Source organism: Triticum urartu, chromosome 1A (genome assembly GCF_056163025.1).
Source record: "Triticum urartu cultivar PI428250 chromosome 1A, HENAU_Tu73, whole genome shotgun sequence".
NCBI classification, from domain to species: domain Eukaryota; kingdom Viridiplantae; phylum Streptophyta; class Magnoliopsida; order Poales; family Poaceae; genus Triticum; species Triticum urartu.
This window is the reverse complement of record NC_141873.1, coordinates 573,501,028-573,521,765: the sequence shown is the minus strand read 5'-3', so window position 1 is coordinate 573,521,765 and position 20,738 is coordinate 573,501,028. Positions and strand designations below refer to the sequence as shown.

General features: G+C 44.8%; 2 protein-coding genes across 2 annotated transcripts; both read right to left on the bottom strand.

Annotated features, from left to right (window-relative positions):
- Positions 1–1,431: 1,431 nt before the first annotated feature.
- On the bottom strand, positions 1,432–7,246 carry LOC125531181 (mitogen-activated protein kinase 10). Its single transcript, XM_048695597.2, has 10 exons — positions 6,928–7,246; positions 5,763–6,171; positions 4,710–4,837; positions 4,561–4,620; positions 3,829–3,978; positions 3,575–3,730; positions 3,239–3,450; positions 3,051–3,149; positions 2,315–2,460; positions 1,432–2,235 (listed from the first exon to the last, which is right to left on the bottom strand). Exons 1-10 carry the CDS (start codon positions 6,949–6,951, stop codon positions 1,823–1,825), a joined length of 1,797 nt encoding a protein of 598 aa, XP_048551554.1. The 5' UTR covers positions 6,952–7,246; the 3' UTR covers positions 1,432–1,822.
- Positions 7,247–9,925: 2,679 nt separating this feature from the next.
- LOC125531192 (solanesyl-diphosphate synthase 2, chloroplastic) lies at positions 9,926–13,391 on the bottom strand. The gene is made up of 6 exons (XM_048695604.2): positions 12,876–13,391; positions 12,580–12,725; positions 11,386–11,513; positions 11,188–11,291; positions 10,960–11,087; positions 9,926–10,878 (listed from the first exon to the last, which is right to left on the bottom strand). The coding sequence occupies exons 1-6, from the start codon at positions 13,027–13,029 to the stop codon at positions 10,330–10,332; spliced, it is 1,209 nt and encodes a 402-aa protein (XP_048551561.1). The 5' UTR covers positions 13,030–13,391; the 3' UTR covers positions 9,926–10,329.
- Positions 13,392–20,738: the final 7,347 nt, after the last annotated feature.

The window sequence follows — 20,738 nt, the reverse complement described above, 5'->3', positions numbered from 1 at the left end:
GGGTTGAGAAGGGTCTTAAAAAAAGAAGGAACACGGCCCCAAAATGAACTCTGTATGAACAGTACAATCAAAAAAAATGAATAAACATTCAAAAAAGAATTCTGATTTTTTTAGCAAATCATGGACAAATGTTCCGAATGCTTGCCAGGATTTCCATGAATGTTAGCCCATGATGAAACTTTGCAATTGCAAGCACTAAGAACATTTGTCAATGTTGCTACAAATAGAATTCAGATTTTTGTTTTTTTTTTGGATTTTACTGTTCAATCGAACTCATATGAGCTCGAGCTCAAATAATTCGCATCCGGAACATGACATATATACTCATGAGAGTGATGGTCAGAGGCAGTGGCGGATCCAAGACCCAAGCCGAGGGGGCCTGGGCCTGAGGCATGAAGTAAGTACTTCGTTCGATGTAGCATCTCGGGCACTTTAGCAGCACTGTAGTAAGCCCGGGGCTTGGCCCAATCCTAGCTCTGACCCTGGTCAGAGGAGTACACCACACCACTCCTGACCATCGCGTTGATGCACCATGCACCCTATATTTTTCTGTACAAATGGAATCCACGAACATATGAATCCCAAAACAAAAGAACCAGATATTACAACTTTACAAGCCTGAGATCTCATAACTTGTTGAATTTCTGCATTCTTAATCCTAAGAATGTGCAAACAATGTCAGATGCGCATCCATGAAATTTGAGTTTTTCAATTTCTTGTTGGTAGCCTACCAAGCTGGCCGCTTGGCATGACATTAGAATCGCACATATGTTATTTGTGGAACTATGTAATATGTAACTGGTACATTGAAGATCTAGAAACCAGAAAACAAAAACAAAACTATACAAATTATCCGGGCTAACCCTACCCTCGCCGCCGGTCGACATCGCCCGAGGCCGCACCGTCCCACCCCGCTCGCTGGTCACTTATGAGCTGCTCTCCCTCCCCATCTCTCTGTCTCCTCTGTTCTCCTCTGTTACTCGATTGATGCATATGAAGGCTTGGATGGCTAATTATTGACGGATGTCTATGTATGCAAATGGGCTAATAGTGAATGGACGTATTTGGATCGATGTGCTAATGGTGAATGGATGTAGTTGCTTAATGTGCTAACAGTGGGTATTTTTTATGAAAATGGTGAAATTTTGATCTCTGTAGTTGCTGTTGCTACTGTCAATGCAATTTGAGATAGTGATATTGGCTATGTATGTGATACTGTTTCTAAATATAAGACGTGTGTTGGTTCATTTTAAACTGCCAAAACATCTTATATTTTAGGAACGGAGTTAGTAGATTACAATTTTGACATGAATATTTTAGATGGAGGAAGTCAAGGGGCCAAAAGCAAATTTATTTTGACATGAATATTGTAGATGGAGAAAGTCAAGGGCATTGCAGTTTCAGTTTAAGGGCACTATTTTTTCGAGCAAATGAATCATATGATGATGATCAATGGACCATCATCCCTTTAATTAATTAATCAGTCTGTTGGATAGTAGCAGTAGCACAGTACAGACTTCATTTCTGTGTTGAGTTGGCCTGTCTCCAGCCGGCCGCTAACCGGCTAATTAATTTTCATTTCCACCTAAATAAACAGCTCGTCTGGCCACACCCGTCCACGGTCCACCCTCCGTCTTTTTGTGTGTAGCCTAGAGACGACATGGAACAGGATTTCAGACATACTATCTCTGTATGCCTTCGTCGTCGTCGTCGTCGTCAGACGATCCTCATCCGCCAACTTATTTCAGGCCAATGCCTCCCTCCGGTTGCTACGGTTCCGGCCGAAGTGTCTAGAGACGCGCTGCTGCCATCTTCTTAGACGCTAGTAAGTCGTCGGCATGCCAAACGGGACGGCGCCAACCTTCCTGTGGGCGCTGGCAGTGCCAGCCGATGCTGCGGCGGCGGCGACGATGCCGTTGAGCGACCGCGTGTATATGTCGGTGGTCTCCACCGCCAGTCTGTCCAGCGGACCGTTCTTCTGCCCCGCCGGAAGGTGGCGGTAGGGGGGTGCTCTCATGGCTGGAGCAGCAGCAGCATTCGGCGCTGTGCCTTTGGTGTACCCACCACAGGCATAGCCCCCCATGGCCTGTGGTATCCCAGCACCAGCAGGTGCTTGATGCTGATATTGCCCATACATTTGTGGGATCTGCTGCTGAGGAGGGCATCCTGGGCTAATCGTCGGCCTGCTTGCCGCGTCATAAGGTAACGCTGAACCAGCAGCTCTCCGTGAAACCACTGCAAAATAAGCAAGTCTGACATTAAGTTCCGAGTGAATGCCGACAAAATATGTATAGCAGAATGAACGCAGACGCACCTGCTTGTGCCGCATGTGAAGCCTGAGAAGCACCGTGACCGTTCCCAGCATACCTCCCTGTCTCCGAGGAAGTTTTGCTGCAAGGCTTGCCAAAGAGCGGCCGAGTGTCCTTCGCGGAAATTGGAGCCGAGTGAACAATAGTGGACCTGCAAAAACAAAGATGCTTATCAGCAATAACGCAGGCTTACCGTACTAATATAAAACATATAATGATGAAAGGCATACAGGTGTGCTAACTGAGTGGCAAAAAAGCAACCAAATTATGAAGTGGGTCTCGAGTATCAACATTCTGAACACATACTGATTAAGCCCTCACTTACATTTCGAACAGAACCTCGACTAACAAAGTGATGATAAAGTATCGCACAGGACCTAACAATCAGATCTGATAACCTACATGTATCAATTGTAACCCCAACTCCGTTGAGAAAACCGGGTATTAATTTCCCACTAACTTCACTCTCAAGTTTAAAATAGATTACAGTAGTAGATCTTTGAATTCCTGTCACTTCACTTCACTCTCAAGTTTATATAGCCCGGTTCACTATCCAGATAATCAACTCATACCAAATTCATAACATGATAATTATCCCATTATTTGAAACTCAGCCCATCTTAATATGAAGCAAAGGAGCAGTGCACTTCAAAGTGCGCCATTAGCAAGTGGTTTGATTACGTGCCAGTGATATGGAAGGAAAAGAAATGAACACAAGACAAGAGTACGATGCAACATTACCTAGGAAGAGATGCGTGTTTTCTATCTGCTGGGACTACAGGGCCACTACCATCGCTTTCTTCGAGATGAGAGAACTGCTTCTTAAAATGATCGACAGCACTGACAAACATAACCAAGAAATATTGCTGTCAGTAAGAGTTGACACAGCAAACAGAAATGAGGGAATAGAAACATAGAAAAACTAAAACCTTGGGTAGAGAAAGGTTGTCCTCTCTGTGCCATCTACGTAGCTCTTCAGTAATTGCGGATGATATTCCAATATCTCCTGGAATATCAGCTCCCTTATATCATCCTTTGACACTCTGCTGTGCTCAAAGTCAAACTCCATTTTTCTGATTGGCTGACAGGATGGTTCTCTCTCTGGCTTGGAAAGGCCTCTAAAGTATGGATCAGTCAATGCCTGACAAAATACAAACATTGAAGGAAACATTACACCTTACTCCATACAAAGATAACAAACTAATGCTGCAAACAGAGAGAAGAAACCAAGGCATCAGAAAGACAAAATAACACCATAAGACTACCTCTTCCGCAGTTGGACGGTCTTTTGGATCAAAGGCTAATAGCTTCTCCAAGAGTTTTACTCCCAAAGGATCTGCATTAGGAAACTTCTGAGAAAATGGGACCGGGTCTTTCTTTCTCATACTGCTCAAGTACCTTCTTGCTTTCTCGTTTCGGACCTGGGAAGGAACAAAAACAATAGTCAAATATTGGGCTCAACGAATACATTTACCAGACAAACTAAATATATAGTCTCCTCCTGAATTTAGTGTCGTACCCGAGAAATTGTATCCATTGAAGGTGTGCCTAGAAGATCAGTCATCAAGTCTAACTGATGGACAACATTTTTACCAGGAAACAAAGGCTTTCCTGTCAGCACCTCAGCAAAAATACACCCAATGCTCCAGATGTCAATGGCAGGTGTATACTGCATTTTGGTAAACAAAAGCCAAAAATAGATTAAGAACATGCATCTGTCAAAATCCTGAAAACTACTAAAGATGCTTTTACTGTTCTCGAATGTAAGAGAAGTTCACGTGTAAGTCAAAGTTACTATTCAAGAGGAAAGTGATCGAGTATTCGTGTAGAACATAGGATGAACAAATGTTAAGATCAATTCATAAATGAAATTAGGTCACAAGATACAAAAGGATAAAAATGACAATGAACAGATCTAATCTATGATAGATGGAGAAACCATAACAATAAAGCATAGGCTATTTACGACTTTGACAAAAAAGGCAAAACAATAAAACATAGGATGAACAGGTACATAGTGCATTTTAATTTTCACCAGAAAACCTATCATAAGAGAAGATGAAAGCAAAGACAATGATACAGAACCATAAACCATAAACCATTTGCATGTTACAGCTCACAGTTCAATCAACTCATGCTAGAACAATTTTAAGCATGTTCTTTCTTACACTATAAGCCTGTCAACAGATTAAGAACCTAGTTCTTTTCTTCATTTTTTAATAAGCACAAAGCCATGAACTCTAAACCTCACCTTTGTGAAGAAGGATCCGCAGAGCTCTGGAGCTCTATACCATCTTGTTGCGACATAATCCTGCAAGGATTATGCATAATATCTATAAATTATGATACTTCATAAAAAATCTGCTATAAAAAACATAAATTGAGTTTGTACTAACATACCGTCCAGAAGACAGTTGTTGGGGTGTCGTTGAATGCAACTCGTGCTAGTCCAAAATCACATATCTTCAATTTGCAGTTAGAATTTGCCAAAATATTCTTGGGCTTCAGGTCACGATGGTAAACACTAGCTGCAGTCATATGAAATCCTTATCAGCAAAAAAAAATAAAGTGGTGATAAAAATAGAATACGCAATCAAGTAACGTTTTCTACAGTATATCACTAAAGAGAAACATTGGGGTGCAATTTCTGGTAGTATCAATTCAATACCATGACAAGCTTTGTGATGGCAATTAAGTGGAAAAGATTTCCAACGAGCAATCAAATTACAGAGTCTTGGCTAGAGTGCCTACGATATAAAGGGATAAATAATGAACAAAACACCAAAATATTTCATTTCAAGAGGTGAACAAAGGTTGAATCAGATATGGACTGGTACTTATCTTGACTGCTACTCCCTCCGTTTAATAATTATTGTCGTTATTTTAGCTACGGGATGATCTATGGCCTCAAAGGAAAAAAAACACTTTGAGGAATTCAGAGAATGTAGGCTAATATCTGAATAGATGTAATATGGTCATATTTTAAGAATTGTTGATAAGGGATGATACGTATCTTAAAGATGTCTCTGTAGCACAAAGCAAACGGAGAAAGATGCAACTGTAGATTGAGAGATGATGATACACAGGATTTAATATCAAATGATAAACCCTGTTGTTAACTTGGTTGACTACACTCGAAGCAAGTCACATTTTGGTACTTAAAGTATCAACTGTTACTGAGGATCTGTTGACTAAACCGCAGTGTATATTATCTAGTTCTGCACACTGAGGAAACCATAACTGACCCATCATTGGACTTTTTAATAATGAAGAGCAAGCCTCTGGGGGGGGGGGGGGGGGGGGGGTGTGGAGTGTTTGAGAGGCAAGTGAAAAAGAGATGAAAAGAGGATCTGACCTACTACACATGATTGTAAACTAAAACACACACCACCTTCATGGTAAAACATTGTTTTCCAAGCAACAACAGTAGACTTGAAGGCAACGATTTCTTACCAGTATGAATGTATTTGAGGGCTCGGAGTAGCTGGTAGAGAAAGAACTGGTAATGCTCTTTTGTCAAGTCATCGTTGGCCTTAATAACTTGGTGGAGATCAGACTCCATGAGCTCAAAAACAACATAAATGTCTTTGAAGTCCTTTCTGGAGGGAGGCAACATAATGTGCTTGATCTCGACGACGTCGGGATGCCGCAAGAGCCTCAGAAGCTTGATCTCACGGAGAATCCGCGCGGCGTCGGAGGTATGCTCGAAAATATTGTGTATCTTCTTGATGGCCACTTTCTGCCTGGTCTGCAGATCAAGGGCAGAGCACACAACCCCATAGCTCCCCTTGCCAATGACCTCCTGGATCTTGTACCGGTTGGCGTCGCCGTACTCCGTGAAGAAGTCCACCTCCGCCGAACTCTGGAAAACACCGAATCAGCAAACTGTCAAAACCCAACTGTTAAAACAGAGAGAACTTTAAACGGTTGATGTGGGGAACTGAGACGGCACAATGAGTGGTGTGGTGGGGGTTGGAGAAAATCATTGGAGACCGACAGAGATTTGGAGTGGCCACATTGCAACAGAACCAGGCATTAAGAAAAGCCAAAGCACCAGCAAGCAATCAAACAGTTTAAAACTTTTTCTGCCACTGAACGCAGGTTGCTTGCTGGTGGGCATCTGCGAGGACTCCAACAAGGATTAAAATGGAGAAGCTCTGCGCGCCACCGACAGGCGGCAGGGGAAAAGCGGCATCTTGCGGATTTCGTCTAGCGTTTGGCACAGAAGGCATCTGGATTCAGGAAGCGGCAAGGAGGCGGTCAACTTTCCCATGCGAGGCGTGAGCTGTCTGTAACCCATCACGCGGTGTCGCCGTACTGGAATGGAACCGACGGCATTTGACTATTTTTCTACTGACAGAAATACAGATCAAAGATTTCGGCTAAAGGAAGGGTTGGCAGCACCGAAATCACAACAAAAGTAGCGAAGAATCTGTCAAAGAGGTTTGAATTTGAAAAGGCGGCAGCGAGGATTCAAAAATACGCCGGCTCGCCTGCGTCGTCCTGGAACCGAGACGAGCAGCAGGCATCGACGCCGCAAGAACAGGCACAAATCAAATCATGTCTACAAGACAGACGCAGGAGGAGGGGGAGGTACGGCACGGGAGTCGGAGCCCACCTTGGTCCGCTGCGCCTGCTGCATTGCCGCTTGCCGGGCGGGCCGATCTGCGCTCCAAGGCCGCTCCGGAAGCCGGACCCCTGCCCTCCCGCGGCGCCGGACCCCCCGCCTCCCGGTCGGTCGGCCGAGCCGCCCGCCGAACTCACACGTATGCCGCGGCGGCCGATGCCGGGCCCAAGGTGCCGGACGGACTCTTCTGGCCCGATCTGGCGGCGCGCCGGAGAAGGGAAGGGGAGCGGAATGCCGGAGGGGAGGGGAGGTAGATTTCTTTCTCTTCTTTGTGATGTCTGCCGACTTGCCGTTGTTGTTGTTGGTTTTAATCGGGAGAGAGAGAGAGAGAGAGAGATGCGTGCGCGTTGCCTCTGGGCCACATGCCATGGGCTGCGGCCTGCGGCTGCTGGTGGCGCTGCCGGTGCGATGCTCGTTGGACGGCTCTGCGCCGCCCGATCCGCATCTCTGCTTTATCCACCGCTCATCTACTGGTGGTCTGAATTTTAAATCAACCAAGGGGATAAAACTTCATTATTACATAATAATATTATTAGTAAGTTGTAAGAAAAGAAGACTGGCGAAAGGTATCACCGGAATTTCACCAACGAGAGGGCTCTATGGAGAACATAGAATCATTACAGTCGTTTAGCGGGGAAAGGGGGCGGGCGGAGGGTAGGGGCTGCGTTGTTTGCCGTATCATTATGTGCACTCTATTACACTCCAATCTAATGCTGCAGACTCATGGGGCATTTTATTATATTCTCTACTCGTAACAAAGATTGGAACCTTGGAAATAAATGCCTAAAGCCTTGCAATGGTTGGAACTTTGCATTGGCCATTATGAATAACAACAACATGGATATCTGTAGGTGATATCGAATCCCTGCTTCTACCTCCTTAGGGGTCCAACATTTTCTCTGATCAGTAGTATAGCACTTTGTAGTTCAATTGCTCTCTCGGGCAGTGACGGAGCCAGGGGTGCATGGGTCAGGGCCATGGCTCCCCCCATGCTAATTGTTTTTTTTCTAGAAAGAACCCTATATTGTTAGCACAAATGTTCTAAGTCTACATGTTTGGCCCCTTTCCAACATTTTACCTCTTCTACTCTATGACCCCCTTGCAAAAGATTCCTGGCTCTGTGTGTGCTCTCGGGTCATACATAATCTAGCTCGCATAGCGATCTTCAAGTACAAGGAAAACCATACGTGCACGTGCTCATCATCGTTCTGGCACGCGCTTCATACAACAAATGGGCGGGTGTAAATACGCGGATCTTGACAAGCCTACCGTGCGCCCACGCCTTGTCACCTCATCCATCCTTTCCCTAAACCGGACGCTTGGCATTTGTCAATTCCATTTGTCATACATTTTGAACAACTAAGTCATCATTCGACATTACATGTACATGTACCCGGTTGTTGCTTCAACAATTCCCAAACTCCAGAGAGAGAGCTCGGAAGGTTCCCCGTGGCGCTAGTGAAGCAGCCTAGATCATGCAGCTCGATGCACAAAGTGATGGTGTAACGCGGTGCGGTACCATCCTGCATGACGAAGCCTAGGGATGCAAATTTGGAACCTATAGGGGTATCCCTCTGACCTCCTTAGTTAATTTTTTTTTTGCAGGAAACTTTTGATTTATTCATCTTCAGTCGTGATAGTACAGCGGCCATCAGAAATAATAAAAATTATATCAAGATTCGTAGATCATCTAGCGACGACTGCGTACAAGGTAACCCTTTGACCACCTTAGTTCAATTTTGGTCGGAAATTCTGAAAACTTGGTTCATTTAGTTGAACCGAGGAGGGTTGGAGGGTGTCCTACAGGTTTCGAATTTCAAAATGCTAAAAAAGCCTGCCCGTGTGTGATGGTAATGATTGTAGTGGAATGTTTTACCTTAGTTAACATACACATTTTTTAAAGAAGGAAGAAGAAAATGAGCAAGCCAGAGTTGCTTGAGGTAGGTTTGGGGGTAGGTCTCCTGTGACCATCTTTCTCTCGGGTCGGTGCAGTTGCAGAATTAGGTGGCGGGCGGGCGTCCGTGGCGCGCGTGACGGAATTGAAACGCCAGCTACAATAACCTTGAAAGCCACACACACAACACACACACACACGGCTTTGACTTACCATCAGGATCGGATCAGACGGCACGTAGCATCTGCCTTCCTTCCTTCCTGCCGTGGTGTGTAATGTAAATAAAAGAACATCATCACGTTCATCTGCCTGCACCGTCACGTGGAGGAGATGAATGAATCCATCTACTATCTAATAATAAGTCTACTACCCAACCGAACCCAGTCCCTCTTCTCCAATGATTCCCTACAATTGTGCTACGTACAGTACGACAGCTCCACGTGTTAGGAGAATCTAAATGAATGAGTGGATGCATCCATTTTACTTCCCTCGTGCTAGTATCAGCGATGGAGGGTCGATGACAACGGCATGTCTTCGGCTCGCTGCAATGCTTGTAGTCGTCGGCTAGACGATTTATGCATCTGAATGTATTTTTTTGTGTGTTTGTGTTGTCGTATTGCCATAGTTAAAGATAAATAGATCAAAAGTTTTTTTAGAAAAAAAAATACCGTACCGGTGGTTAATCAGCCGATTACTTTACTGATTAATTGGGAGCCACCGACGGAGAAGCAATGGGGAAAACTAAATAAAACAATGCTCTACTCAGGAGTAATAATAATAGAATACGCCTACTTGGAGCGGGACGGGAGTATCCTATCCTGGCGACCGCTTTATAATACATTCACGAGTATTCTTCCTTTGTTTTGCTTTGTTCTGCGAGGCAAAAAAAAGTGCCACTTGTTATTTTTTAAAGTAAAAATAAAAGAGCATTTAATTATTGGAAGAAGTGGAAAGGAAGGAGAAGGTGCGGCCACCGACGATAACGTGCGCCATGTCCCTTCGTTTCCGCTCAGCTGGATCCATCCAACCCAACCCAACCGCCCGCCCCGGCATCTACTGCTACTACTTCACTTCTGAACCATACGAGTGTAAAGAGATACTAATAAAAAGTTGTCTTCCAGGCAAACATCTCAACGGTCCAGAATGGCGCACGCTAGGTTTTACAGGGCATGTTAACTCATGTTCATACTTCCGACTGTAAATAAACGGAATTACATGTTTTTCTTTTTCATCCCAAGGAAAAAAATAACTACTGCTATCTTATGTTATACTACTAATTAAAAGAACAGCTCCATCTTTCGCATATACAGTGAATATATTTACCTTGCACTTACACGATATGCAAAAATAGACGACGTTTTTCTGACGTTGTCGCACCGACCATCTCCAAGAAATCGACATGATACTGGCAAGCAGGATTTCAGTACAAGCTAATCTGGGCCCGCCTGCAGGTTGTATCTCATCTTCAGACAGACCAGGTGAATGATCCGTCCATCCATCTAGTCGATCCTCTCAAGGTTGTACTTCACCATGTTCTCAAGTGCAGTCCTGAAATGGCTCCTGGGGAGGCACTGCAGGTTCTGGAGCGCCAGGTCGCCCTTCTCCTTGGCCAGCTCCTGCGCCCGCCGGATACCGCCGCTCCTGTGCACCAGCTCCATGGCCGCCGACAGCGAGCCCGTGTCGCAGAACTCCGAGTCAATGATCTCCCTCAGCTCTGGCGACTCCTGCAGCGCGAAGATGACCGGGGCCGTCAGGTTCCCCTTGGCCAGGTCGCTCCCCGCCGGCTTGCCCAGCTGCTCCGCCGACTGCGTGAAGTCGAGGATGTCGTCCACCACCTGGAACGACAGCCCCAGGTTCCTGCCGTACTCGTACATCTGCTCGCATACGGCGGTGCTCACCCCGCTGAATATGGCCGCAGACCTCGTGCTTGAAGCGAGCAGGGAGGCAGTCTTGTAGTAGCTCTTGAGCAGGTAGTCGTCCAGGGTGACGTCGCAGTCAAAAAGGGTCGACTGCTGTTTAATCTCACCACTAGCAAAGTCCTTGATCACCTGTGAGCACACCAATGGTTATATAGAAGTCTTATATACGGTTTTACAGAAGAGGATGAGGTTTACTGAATCCTTCAGTACCTGGCTGATGAGCTTTATAACCTCAATGTTTTCCAAGTTTGCCAGAAACCAAGAAGATTGTGCAAACATAAAATCACCAGCAAGCACCGCTATCCGTGTTCCATATAGCTGATGAATGGTTTCTTTCCCTGCAAATAATCAAATTAGTTTAGAACAAAATTTTCAATTTATCGATCCCCTCATTAAACTGTGTCCAGTATGATGAATAAAGAACGGTTTTCGTTATACCTCTGCGCATCCCACTATCATCTATGACATCATCATGTATTAAACTCGCAGTGTGAATCATTTCTATGATCTCAGCCAAACGTTTATGTTCTGTAGTTAGCTCCCTGCAATGCAAAATGGTAAAAGGTCTGAGACTCTGAGTGCATGAAAACAAAAAATATTGGAAATTCCAAGGCTGCAACAAGAACAGGAACTTACGACAAGCCAGCTACTTCTGCTGTTGCTCTGGACACCAGGAAAACCAATGCTGGTCTTAATCTCTTTCCACCAGCACCAAAAATTTGTTCTGCGGCAGATACTAAAACTGGGTTTTCTGCACCAATAAGCTATTGAGGTCGTGTCAGCTACTTAAGTAGTTACTGTGGAAAACACGAACTCAACAGGAACTAGTCTAGAAAAATCTTATGTTGAAAACTAGTTAGATATGTGTGTTATATCTATTTGATATGTGCTCTGAAGTTTCTTGTCTTGATTACGCAAACAGAGATTGCCTATTCAGAAAAGGCCAGCTACTCACAGCTCCAAGCCATCAAATATGGGCCATTACATGATTAGAATCCGGACAAGTTGAAAGGCGTGCACAAGTAGGAAGCTGTCTCTGTCTTTAGTCATGTCTGTAGACTGTAGTCATGTGGATTATGTGCAATCCCCTTCTAAAGAACAGTTAAACCGATGCACACTTGTGCACAGCAAACTATGACATCTTATTTTTCTTTCTTTTGGGCCCAACGGTATATGTCCCATTAAATTTTATGAACTTGGAATAATTCATGAAAGCATAGTAGCTACTGCATGATTTTCAATCCACTGATGTACTATCCGTCATTATCCATGGTCTATTGTAGGGAAGTAAGTATGTAGCAATTAAGACTGTCGTGCCATTAGTTTACTAATCAAAATTAACACTATCCAAAGCTGGGTTGAAACACAGCTCCTTCCCAACCCGAGATTGAAGTAGGAAAACAAACAGCACACACTTCAAAGTTGAAACCATACACCTAGAAACCCAGCAGAATCTCCTTCAAACCGTGGCCTTTCCACCTTTTGGTTTGCTGGTATACATTATTTGGACTGAACTTGCAGGTGTTCTGAATTCACATTGTTTTCCACACGGTATAAGGAACTGTAATCGATTTCAGGACCAAGGAAATCCTGGCTAGTAAAATAGTGTGCGAATAAGACGGGCGGAACGTATTTCAGAGGAACCTCCTAAGCAGTTTCATAACATGAGCAATGAGAGCTTCTGTCAAACAGAGTCTGAAGAAGGAAACTAGTCATTCATACGTCTACAGCCTACACAACACAGGGGTGCATCTTCTTCTCCAAAGCAATTTTAATTTTGAGTGAGCTTAGCAAAGACCAAAGAGAATGTGACCTGGAGAAGGCGCTCACCGATTTGAGGTTGTTGTTGAGCTTGAGCAGGTCATCCGAGACGACATCCAAGAGCGAAGCGATGGACACGCGCTCGGGGAGCCTCGCCGTCCCGGCCGCCGCGCTGGCAATGGTCTCTGCCGCCGGCACGTCGATCGCCGCAAGACCTACATAGAAGAATTTTAATAGGTCAGCTTCACTCCAAGCAACGGTGGTACTACAGGCAGGACGTGTGCTGCGTAGTGTGTTGTACCGAACGTCTCTGAACCAACCAGCAGAGATAAGGTAAGGCATGGTAGTAAGAGAGACACACAAACCTGTCTGGCTGGGTGCGGCCACGAAACAAACACATGGCGCGCGCCGCCTGGGCGCCGGGCGCGCGGCCCAGCGGCGGCAGCGGCAGGCGGCCAGCAGGCCCAAATCCACGACGTTCCGGCTCATGTGCACCCTCGGCGAGCTCACAGACAGCATCTCGGCAAGCAAGCTCGCTCGCTCGCCCGCCAATCCAAGAACCTAGACACCAACGACGACGCAGGCTAGCTCGCGCGCGCGCTCGGAGCCCCCAAGAAGCACGGACGGCAGAAAAATCCTTGGTTGCACAGCGGCCGCGGCAGGACGAGTGATGCTGGCTGGCTGGCGATTGGTTGCGTGCGGGAAAGAGAGAATCTTGCCCAATTTGGTGACGAAGCCTCTTTTGCGCTTGCGTGGAGAAGAAAGGGGGAGGAGAGACGGGGAGGAGTTGGATGGCTGCTGGCGGCTGGCGCTGCTGCTCGCTCCGGTGGGGGAGTGGTGGTGGGAGGGAGGTTTTAAAATATGGAGGAAGGCTTGCGGAGGAGGAGAAAGGGGGATTTGTGGATCCACGAGGGCCATAGAACCCAAGCCCTGATCACCAGCGAGCCAAGCAGCCGCTGCCTGACCGTGTGTGCGTCTGAGAGAGAGGGCTCTATCACCTCCGAGTTCTGACTTTGACTTGCTACACCGCCTTTTGCTCTTTGGTCCTTCAAAAGATGTGATTTTGCAATTTTGCACCATTGCCGTCTTGCGTGGCTTAAAGTATATTCTAGTAGGTACCTACACGTGAAATAACTACTTCCTCAATTTCATGTTAATTGTACTAGAGCAGCGGCAATTAATATGGATCGGAGGGAGTATCATAATTTCTCGAGGGTGAATGTTAGAAGTTTGACCTATCGACGCACCCCCAGTCGTCGTGGTCCGGCGCAGGAGAGATGGACGGCATAGGGAGTGTGTGGGGTTGACCTAGGCATCGATGGCCTGGCTCGGAAAAGTCGTTTTTGGGCCCATCTTAGACTTGAGAAGAGAGTTATTTGGGGCATCTGAAACGTGCTCGGGCTTGCATTTTGACCATCAAAACCTGATCCGGCCCAACAAATGCCTAGGTCTAGTGTGGGAGGAAGAAAAGAAGGAAGGAGAAGGGAAAGGAAGAAAGGTAGACTAACACACTGACCGAGCCGAAAAGATACATTTACATGTCCAGCCGAACGAATAATAGACATGTGAAGTATGACACAGGCCAAAGAATGAAAATCGGAGTTTGTTACAAACTTTACAAACTACCAACACCTCACCCTAAAGCCAACCATCTACTAGTAGATCAACTTCTGTCGGCATATCAGGGATGCAACCCAAAGCCAGTCAAGTGATCAAAGGAACGTCATCCACGTTAACATGCTTACACGCCAAATCATTGCAGCAGGGAAACTGACAAGAGGTGTAAATACCCACAACAGGAATAAATCATACGAGATAGGACATAAAGGTAAAATAAAAGCCACAAACAAGAGGATAGAATGAAGTTGATCAAACTATCAGAGAGTGGTGCCAGCAGAACATCTTCATTTCTCATCCATTAGCCGCTAGTAATCCGCATGACTCCAGGGCGCCATCCATGCGAAGTATTGAACGCCTCACTTGCCACCGTTCTAGAAGTTTTACCCCCACATCAACTCCCTTTGATCTTCCTGTTTTTCTGCAATATTGACCAAGAACTTGTAAGAGAAAAATTTATGAAGAATCACAAAAGGACCAAGCATGCATCCTCTTGTGGGCAAAGCAATACAACACTTCTACAGGTCTTGATACCATAGCAGTGCAGAAATGCCCACATAGAGCTTCATCTTTTTTTCCTTCCAAAATTGAGGAAGCCAAATGGAAAAAACATTTTTAACATGAACAACAATAGAAGGTACACTCAAAGTCCACTATAAGAGACTCAATATAAATTTGGCCACAGAGTAGTGACAAAATAAATGATCAACCCTCGATCCACCCTCTTTTTGGGTAGATTAACTCAACATATTTTGTGCTCCCAATCCACCCTCTTTTTGGCCGGTTAGTGCACAGTTAACCAAAGAAAGATCTTGATCTTCCATAAAAATTGAATGGAAAATACTGTTGGGGAACGTAGTAATTTCAAAAAAATTCCTACGCACACGCAAGATCATGGTGATGCATAGCAACGAGAGGGGAGAGTGTTGTCTACGTACCCTCGTAGACCGAAGCGGAAGCATTGACGCAACGTAGAGGAAGTAGTCGTACGTCTTCCCGGTCCAACCGATCCAAGCACCGTTACTCTGGCACCTCCGAGTTCTTGACACACGTACAACTCGATGACGCATCCCGGGCTCCGATCCAGCAAAGCTTCGGGGAGGAGTTTCATCAGCACGACGGCGTGGTGACGATCTTGATGTTTAACCGTCGCAGGGCTTCGCCTAAGCACCGCTACAATATGATCGAGGTGTAATATCGTGGAGGGGGGCACCGCACACGGCTAAGGAATGATCACGAAGATCAACTTGTGTGTCCTAGGGTGCCCCCTTCCCTCGTATATAAAGGAGCCAAGGGGGGGTGCGGCCGGCCCTAGTAGGAGGCGCGCAGGAGGACTCCTACTCCTACCGGGAGTAGGACTCCCCTCCCTATCCTTGTCCAAGTAGGAGAGGGGGAAGGAAGGGAGAGAGGAGAGGAAGGAAAGGGGGGGCGCCGCCCCTCCCTCTGTTGGGGAACGTAGTAATTTCAAAATTTTCCTACGCACACGCAAGATCATGGTGATGCATAGCAACGAGAGGGGAGAGTGTGATCTACGTACCCTCGTAGACCGACAACAGAAGCGTTAACTTGGTTGATGTAGTCGTACGTCTCCACGGCCCGACCGATCAAGCACCGAAACTACGGCACCTCCGAGTTCTAGCACACGTTCAGCTCGATAACGATCCCCGGACTCTGATCCAGCAAAGTGTCGGGGAAGAGTTCCGTCAGCACGACGGCGTGGTGACGATCTTGATGTACTACTGTCGCAGGGCTTCACCTAAGCACCGCTACAATATGACCGAGGTGGAATATGGTGGAGGGGGGCACCGCACACGGCTAAGGAACGATCACGAAGATCAACTTGTGTTCATGGGGTGCCCCTTGCCTTAGTATATAAAGGATGGAGGAGGAGGAGGCCGCCAAGGCAATTGGTGTGGCCAGGATGTGGAGTCCTACTAGGACTCCAAGTCCTAGTAGGAGTCCACCAAGAGGGGAGGAAGGGAGAAGGAAGTGGAGGAGAAGGAGAGGTGGCTGGCCCCCTTTTCCCTAGTCCAATTCGTACTAGAGGGGAGGGGGGGCGCAGCAGCCCCTTGGCCCTTTCTCCTCTTCCCACTAAAGCCCATCAAGGCCCATTGCTTCTCCCGTAACTACCCGGTACTCCGAAAAATACCCGAATCACTCGGAACCTTTCCGATGTCCGAATATAGTCGTTCAATATATCGATCTTTACGTCTCGACCATTTCGAGACTCCTCGTCATGTCCCCGATCTCATCCGGGACTCCGAACTCCTTCGGTACATCAAAACTCATAAACTCATAATATAATGTCATCGAAACCTTAAGCGTGCGGACCCTACGGGTTCAAGAACAATGTAGACATGACCGAGACACGTCTCCGGTCAATAACCAATAGCGGGACCTGGATTCCCATATTGGCTCCTACATATTCTACGAAGATCTTTATCGGTCAGACCGCATAACAACATACGTTGTTCCCTTTGTCATCGGTATGTTACTTGCCCGAGATTCGATCGCCGGTATCCAATACCTAGTTCAATCTCGTTACCGGCAAGTCTCTTTACTCGTTCTGTAATACATCATTCCGTAACTAACTCATTAGCTGCAATGCTTGCAAGGCTTAAGTGATGTGCATTACCGAGAGGGCCCAGAGATACCTCTCCGACAATCGGAGTGACAAATCCTAATCTCGAAATACGCCAACCCAACATGTACCTTTGGAGACACCTGTAGAGCTCCTTTATAATCACCCAGTTACGTTATGACGTTTGGTAGCACACAAAGTGTTCCTCCGGCAAACGGGAGTTGCATAATCTCATAGTCATAGGAACATGTATAAGTCATGAAGAAAGCAATAGCAACATACTAAACAATCGGGTGCTAAGCTAATGGAATGGGTCATGTCAATCAGATCATTCAACTAATGATGTGATCCCGTTAATCAAATAACAACTCTTCGTCCATGGTTAGGAAACATAACCATCTTTGATTAACGAGCTAGTCAAGTAGAGGCATACTAGTGACACTCTGTTTGTCTATGTATTCACACATGTATTATGTTTCCGGTTAATACAATTCTAGCATGAATAATAAACATTTATCATGATATAAGAAAATAAATAATAACTTTATTATTGCCTCTAGGGCATATTTCCTTCAGTCTCCCACTTGCACTAGAGTCAATAATCTAGATCACATCGCCATGTGATTTAACATCAATAGTTCACATCTTTATGTGATTGGTTCACATCTCCATGTGACTAACACCCAAAGGGTTTACTAGATTCAATAATCTAGTTCACATCGCTATGTGATTAAGACCCAAAAAGTGATCATGTTTTGCTTGTGAGAGAAGTTTAGTCAACGGGTCTGCCACATTCAGATCCGCATGTATTTTGCAAATTTCTATGTCAACAATGCTCTGCATGGAGCTACTCTAGCTAATTGCTCCCACTTTCAATATGTATCCAGATTGAGACTTAGAGTCATCTGGATCAATGTCAAAACTTGCATCGACGTAACCCTTTACGACGAACCTTTTGTCACCTCCGTTATCGAGAAACATATCCTTATTCCAGTAAGGATAATTTTGACCGCTGTCCAGTGATCTACTCCTAGATCACTACTATACTCCCATGCCAATCAGTGTGGGGTATACAATAGATCTGGTACACAGCATGGCATACTTTATAGAACCTATGGCTGAGGCATAGGGAATGACTTTCATTCTCTTTCTATCTTCTGCCGTGGTCGGGCTTTGAGTCTTACTCAATTTCACACCTTATGACACAGGCAAGAACTCTTTCTTTGATTGTTCCATTTTGAACTACTTCAAAATCTTGTCAAGGTATGTACTCATTGAAAAAACTTATCAAGCGTCTTGATCTATCTCTATAGATCTTGATGCTCAATATGTAAGCAGCTTCTTTGAGGTCTTTCTTTGAAAAAACTCCTTTCAAACACTCATTTATGCTTTGCAGAATAATTCTACATTATTTCCGATCAACAATATGTCATTCACATATACTTATCAGAAATGCTGTAGTGCTCCCACTCACTTTCTTGTAAATACAGGCTTCACCGCAAGTCTGTATAAAACTATATCCTTTGATCAACTTTATCAAAGCGTATATTCCGACTCCGAGATGCTTGCACCAGTCCATAGATGGATCACTGGAGCTTGCATATTTTGTTAGCACCTTTAGGATTGACAAAACCTCCTGGTTGCATCATATACAACTCTTCTTTAATAAATCCATTAAGGAATGCAGTTTTGTTTATCCATTTGCCAGATTTCATAAAATGCGACAATTGCTAACATGATTCGGACAGACTTAAGCATAGATACGAGTGAGAAACTCTCATCGTAGTCAACACCTTGAACTTGTCGAAAACCTTTTGCGACAATTCTAGCTTTGTAGATAGTAACACTAGTATCAGCGTCCGTCTTCCTCTTGAAGATCCATTTATTTTCTATGGCTTGCCGATCATCGGGCAAGTCAACCAAAGTCCATACTTTGTTCTCATACATGGATCATATCTCATATTTCATGGCCTCAAACCATTTCGCGGAATCTGGGCTCATCATCGCTTCCTCATAGTTCGCAAGTTCGTCATGGTCAAGTAACATGACCTCCAGAATAGGATTACCGTACCACTCTGGTGCGGATCTCACTTTGGTTTACCTACGAGATTCGATAGTAACTTGATCTGAAGTTACATGATCATCATCATTAGCTTCCTCACTAATTGGTGTAATAGTCACAGGAACAGATTTCTGTGATGAACTACTTTCCAATAAGGGAGCAGGTACAGTTACCTCATCAAGTTCTCTACTTTCCTCCCACTCACTTCTTTCGAGAGAAACTCCTTCTCTAGAAAGGATCCATTCTTAGCAACGAATGTCTTGCCTTCGGATCTGTGATAGAAGGTGTACCCAACTGACTCCTTTGGGTATCCTATGAAGACATATTTCTCCGATTTGAGTTTGAGCTTATCGAGATGAAACTTTTTCACATAAGCATCGCAACTCCAAACTTTAAGAAACGACAGCTTAGGTTTCTTGCCAAACCATAGTTCACACGGTTTCGTCTCAACGGATTTAGATGGTGCCCTATTTAATGTGAATGCAGCTGTCTCTAATGCATAACCCCAAAACGATAGTGGTAGATCGGTAAGAGACATCATAGATCGCACTATATCTAATAAAGTACGGTTATGACGTTCGGACACACCATTACACTATGGTGTTCCAGGTGGCGTGAGTAGTGAAACTATTTCACATTGTTTTAATTGAAGGCCAAACTCGTAACTCAAATATTTTACCTCTGCGATCATATCGTAGAAACTTTTATTTTCTTGTCATGATGATTTTCCACTTCACTCTGAAATTCTTTGAACTTTTCAAATGTTTCAGACTTATGTTTCATCAAGTAGATATACCCATATCTGCTCAAATCATCTGTGAAGATTAGAAAATAATGATACTTGCCACGAGCCTATTCATCGGACCACATACATCAGTATGTATGATTTCCAACAAATCTGTCGCTCGCTCCATTGTTCCGGAGAACGGAGTCTTAGTCATCTTTGCCCATGAGGCATGGTTCGTAAGCATCAACTGATTCATAATCAAGTGATTCCAAAATCCCATCAGCATGGAGTTTCTTCATGCGCTTTACACCAATATGACCTAAACGGCAGTGCCACAAATAAGTTGCACTATCATTATTAACTTTGCTTCTTTTGGCTTCAATATCATGAATATGTGTATTACTACGATCGAGATCCAACGAACCATTTTCATTGGGTGTGTAACCATATAAGGTTTTATTCATGTAAATAGAACAACAATTTATTCTCTTACTTAAATGAATAACCATATTGCAATAAACATGATCAAATCATATTTATGCTCAACGCAAACACCAAATAACACTTATTTAGGTTCAACACTAATCCTGAAAGTATAGGGAGTGTGCGATGATGATCATGTCAATCTTGAAACCACTTCCAACACACATCGTCATTTCACCCTTAACTAGTCTCTGTTTATTCTGCAACTCCCGTTTTGAGTTACTACTCTTAGCAACTGAACTAGCATCAAATACTGAGGGGTTGCTATAAACACCAGTAAAGTACACATCAATAACATGTATATCAAATGTACTTATGTTCACTTTGCCATCCTTCTTATCCGCCAATCACTTGGGGTAGTTCCGCTTCCAGTGGCCAGTCCCTTTGCAGTAGAAGCACTTAGTCTCAGGCTTAGGATCAGACTTGGGCTTCTTCACTTGAGCAGCAACTTGCTTGCCGTTCTTCTTGAAGTTCCCCTTCTTCCCTTTGCCCTTTTCTTGAAACTAGTGGTCTTGTCAACCATCAACACTTGATGTTTTTCTTGGTTTCTACCTTCGTTGATTTCAGCATCACGAAGAGCTTGGGAGTTGTTTCCGCTATCCCTAGCATATTATAGTTCATCACGAAGTTCTATTAACTTGGTGATGGTGACTAGAGAATTCTGTCAATCACTATCTTATCTGGAAAATTAACTCCCACTTGATTCAAGCGATTGTAGTACCCAGACAATCTGAGCACATGCTCATTAGTTGAGCGAT

Coding starts and splice junctions, on each gene's coding strand:
- LOC125531181 (XM_048695597.2), bottom strand. CDS start 6,951: ATGCAGCAGGCGCAGCGGACCAAG. Junction 6,172..6,927: donor AGCAGGCGCAGCGGACCAAG/GTGGGCTCCGAC, acceptor GGTGTTTTCCAG/AGTTCGGCGGAGGTGGACTT. Junction 4,838..5,762: donor CCTCAAATACATTCATACTG/GTAAGAAATCGT, acceptor ATATGACTGCAG/CTAGTGTTTACCATCGTGAC.
- LOC125531192 (XM_048695604.2), bottom strand. CDS start 13,029: ATGCTGTCTGTGAGCTCGCCGAGGGTGCACATGAGCCGGAACGTCGTG. Junction 11,292..11,385: donor GCAGAAGTAGCTGGCTTGTC/GTAAGTTCCTGT, acceptor TTTGCATTGCAG/GGAGCTAACTACAGAACATA. Junction 10,879..10,959: donor TTATAAAGCTCATCAGCCAG/GTACTGAAGGAT, acceptor GTGTGCTCACAG/GTGATCAAGGACTTTGCTAG.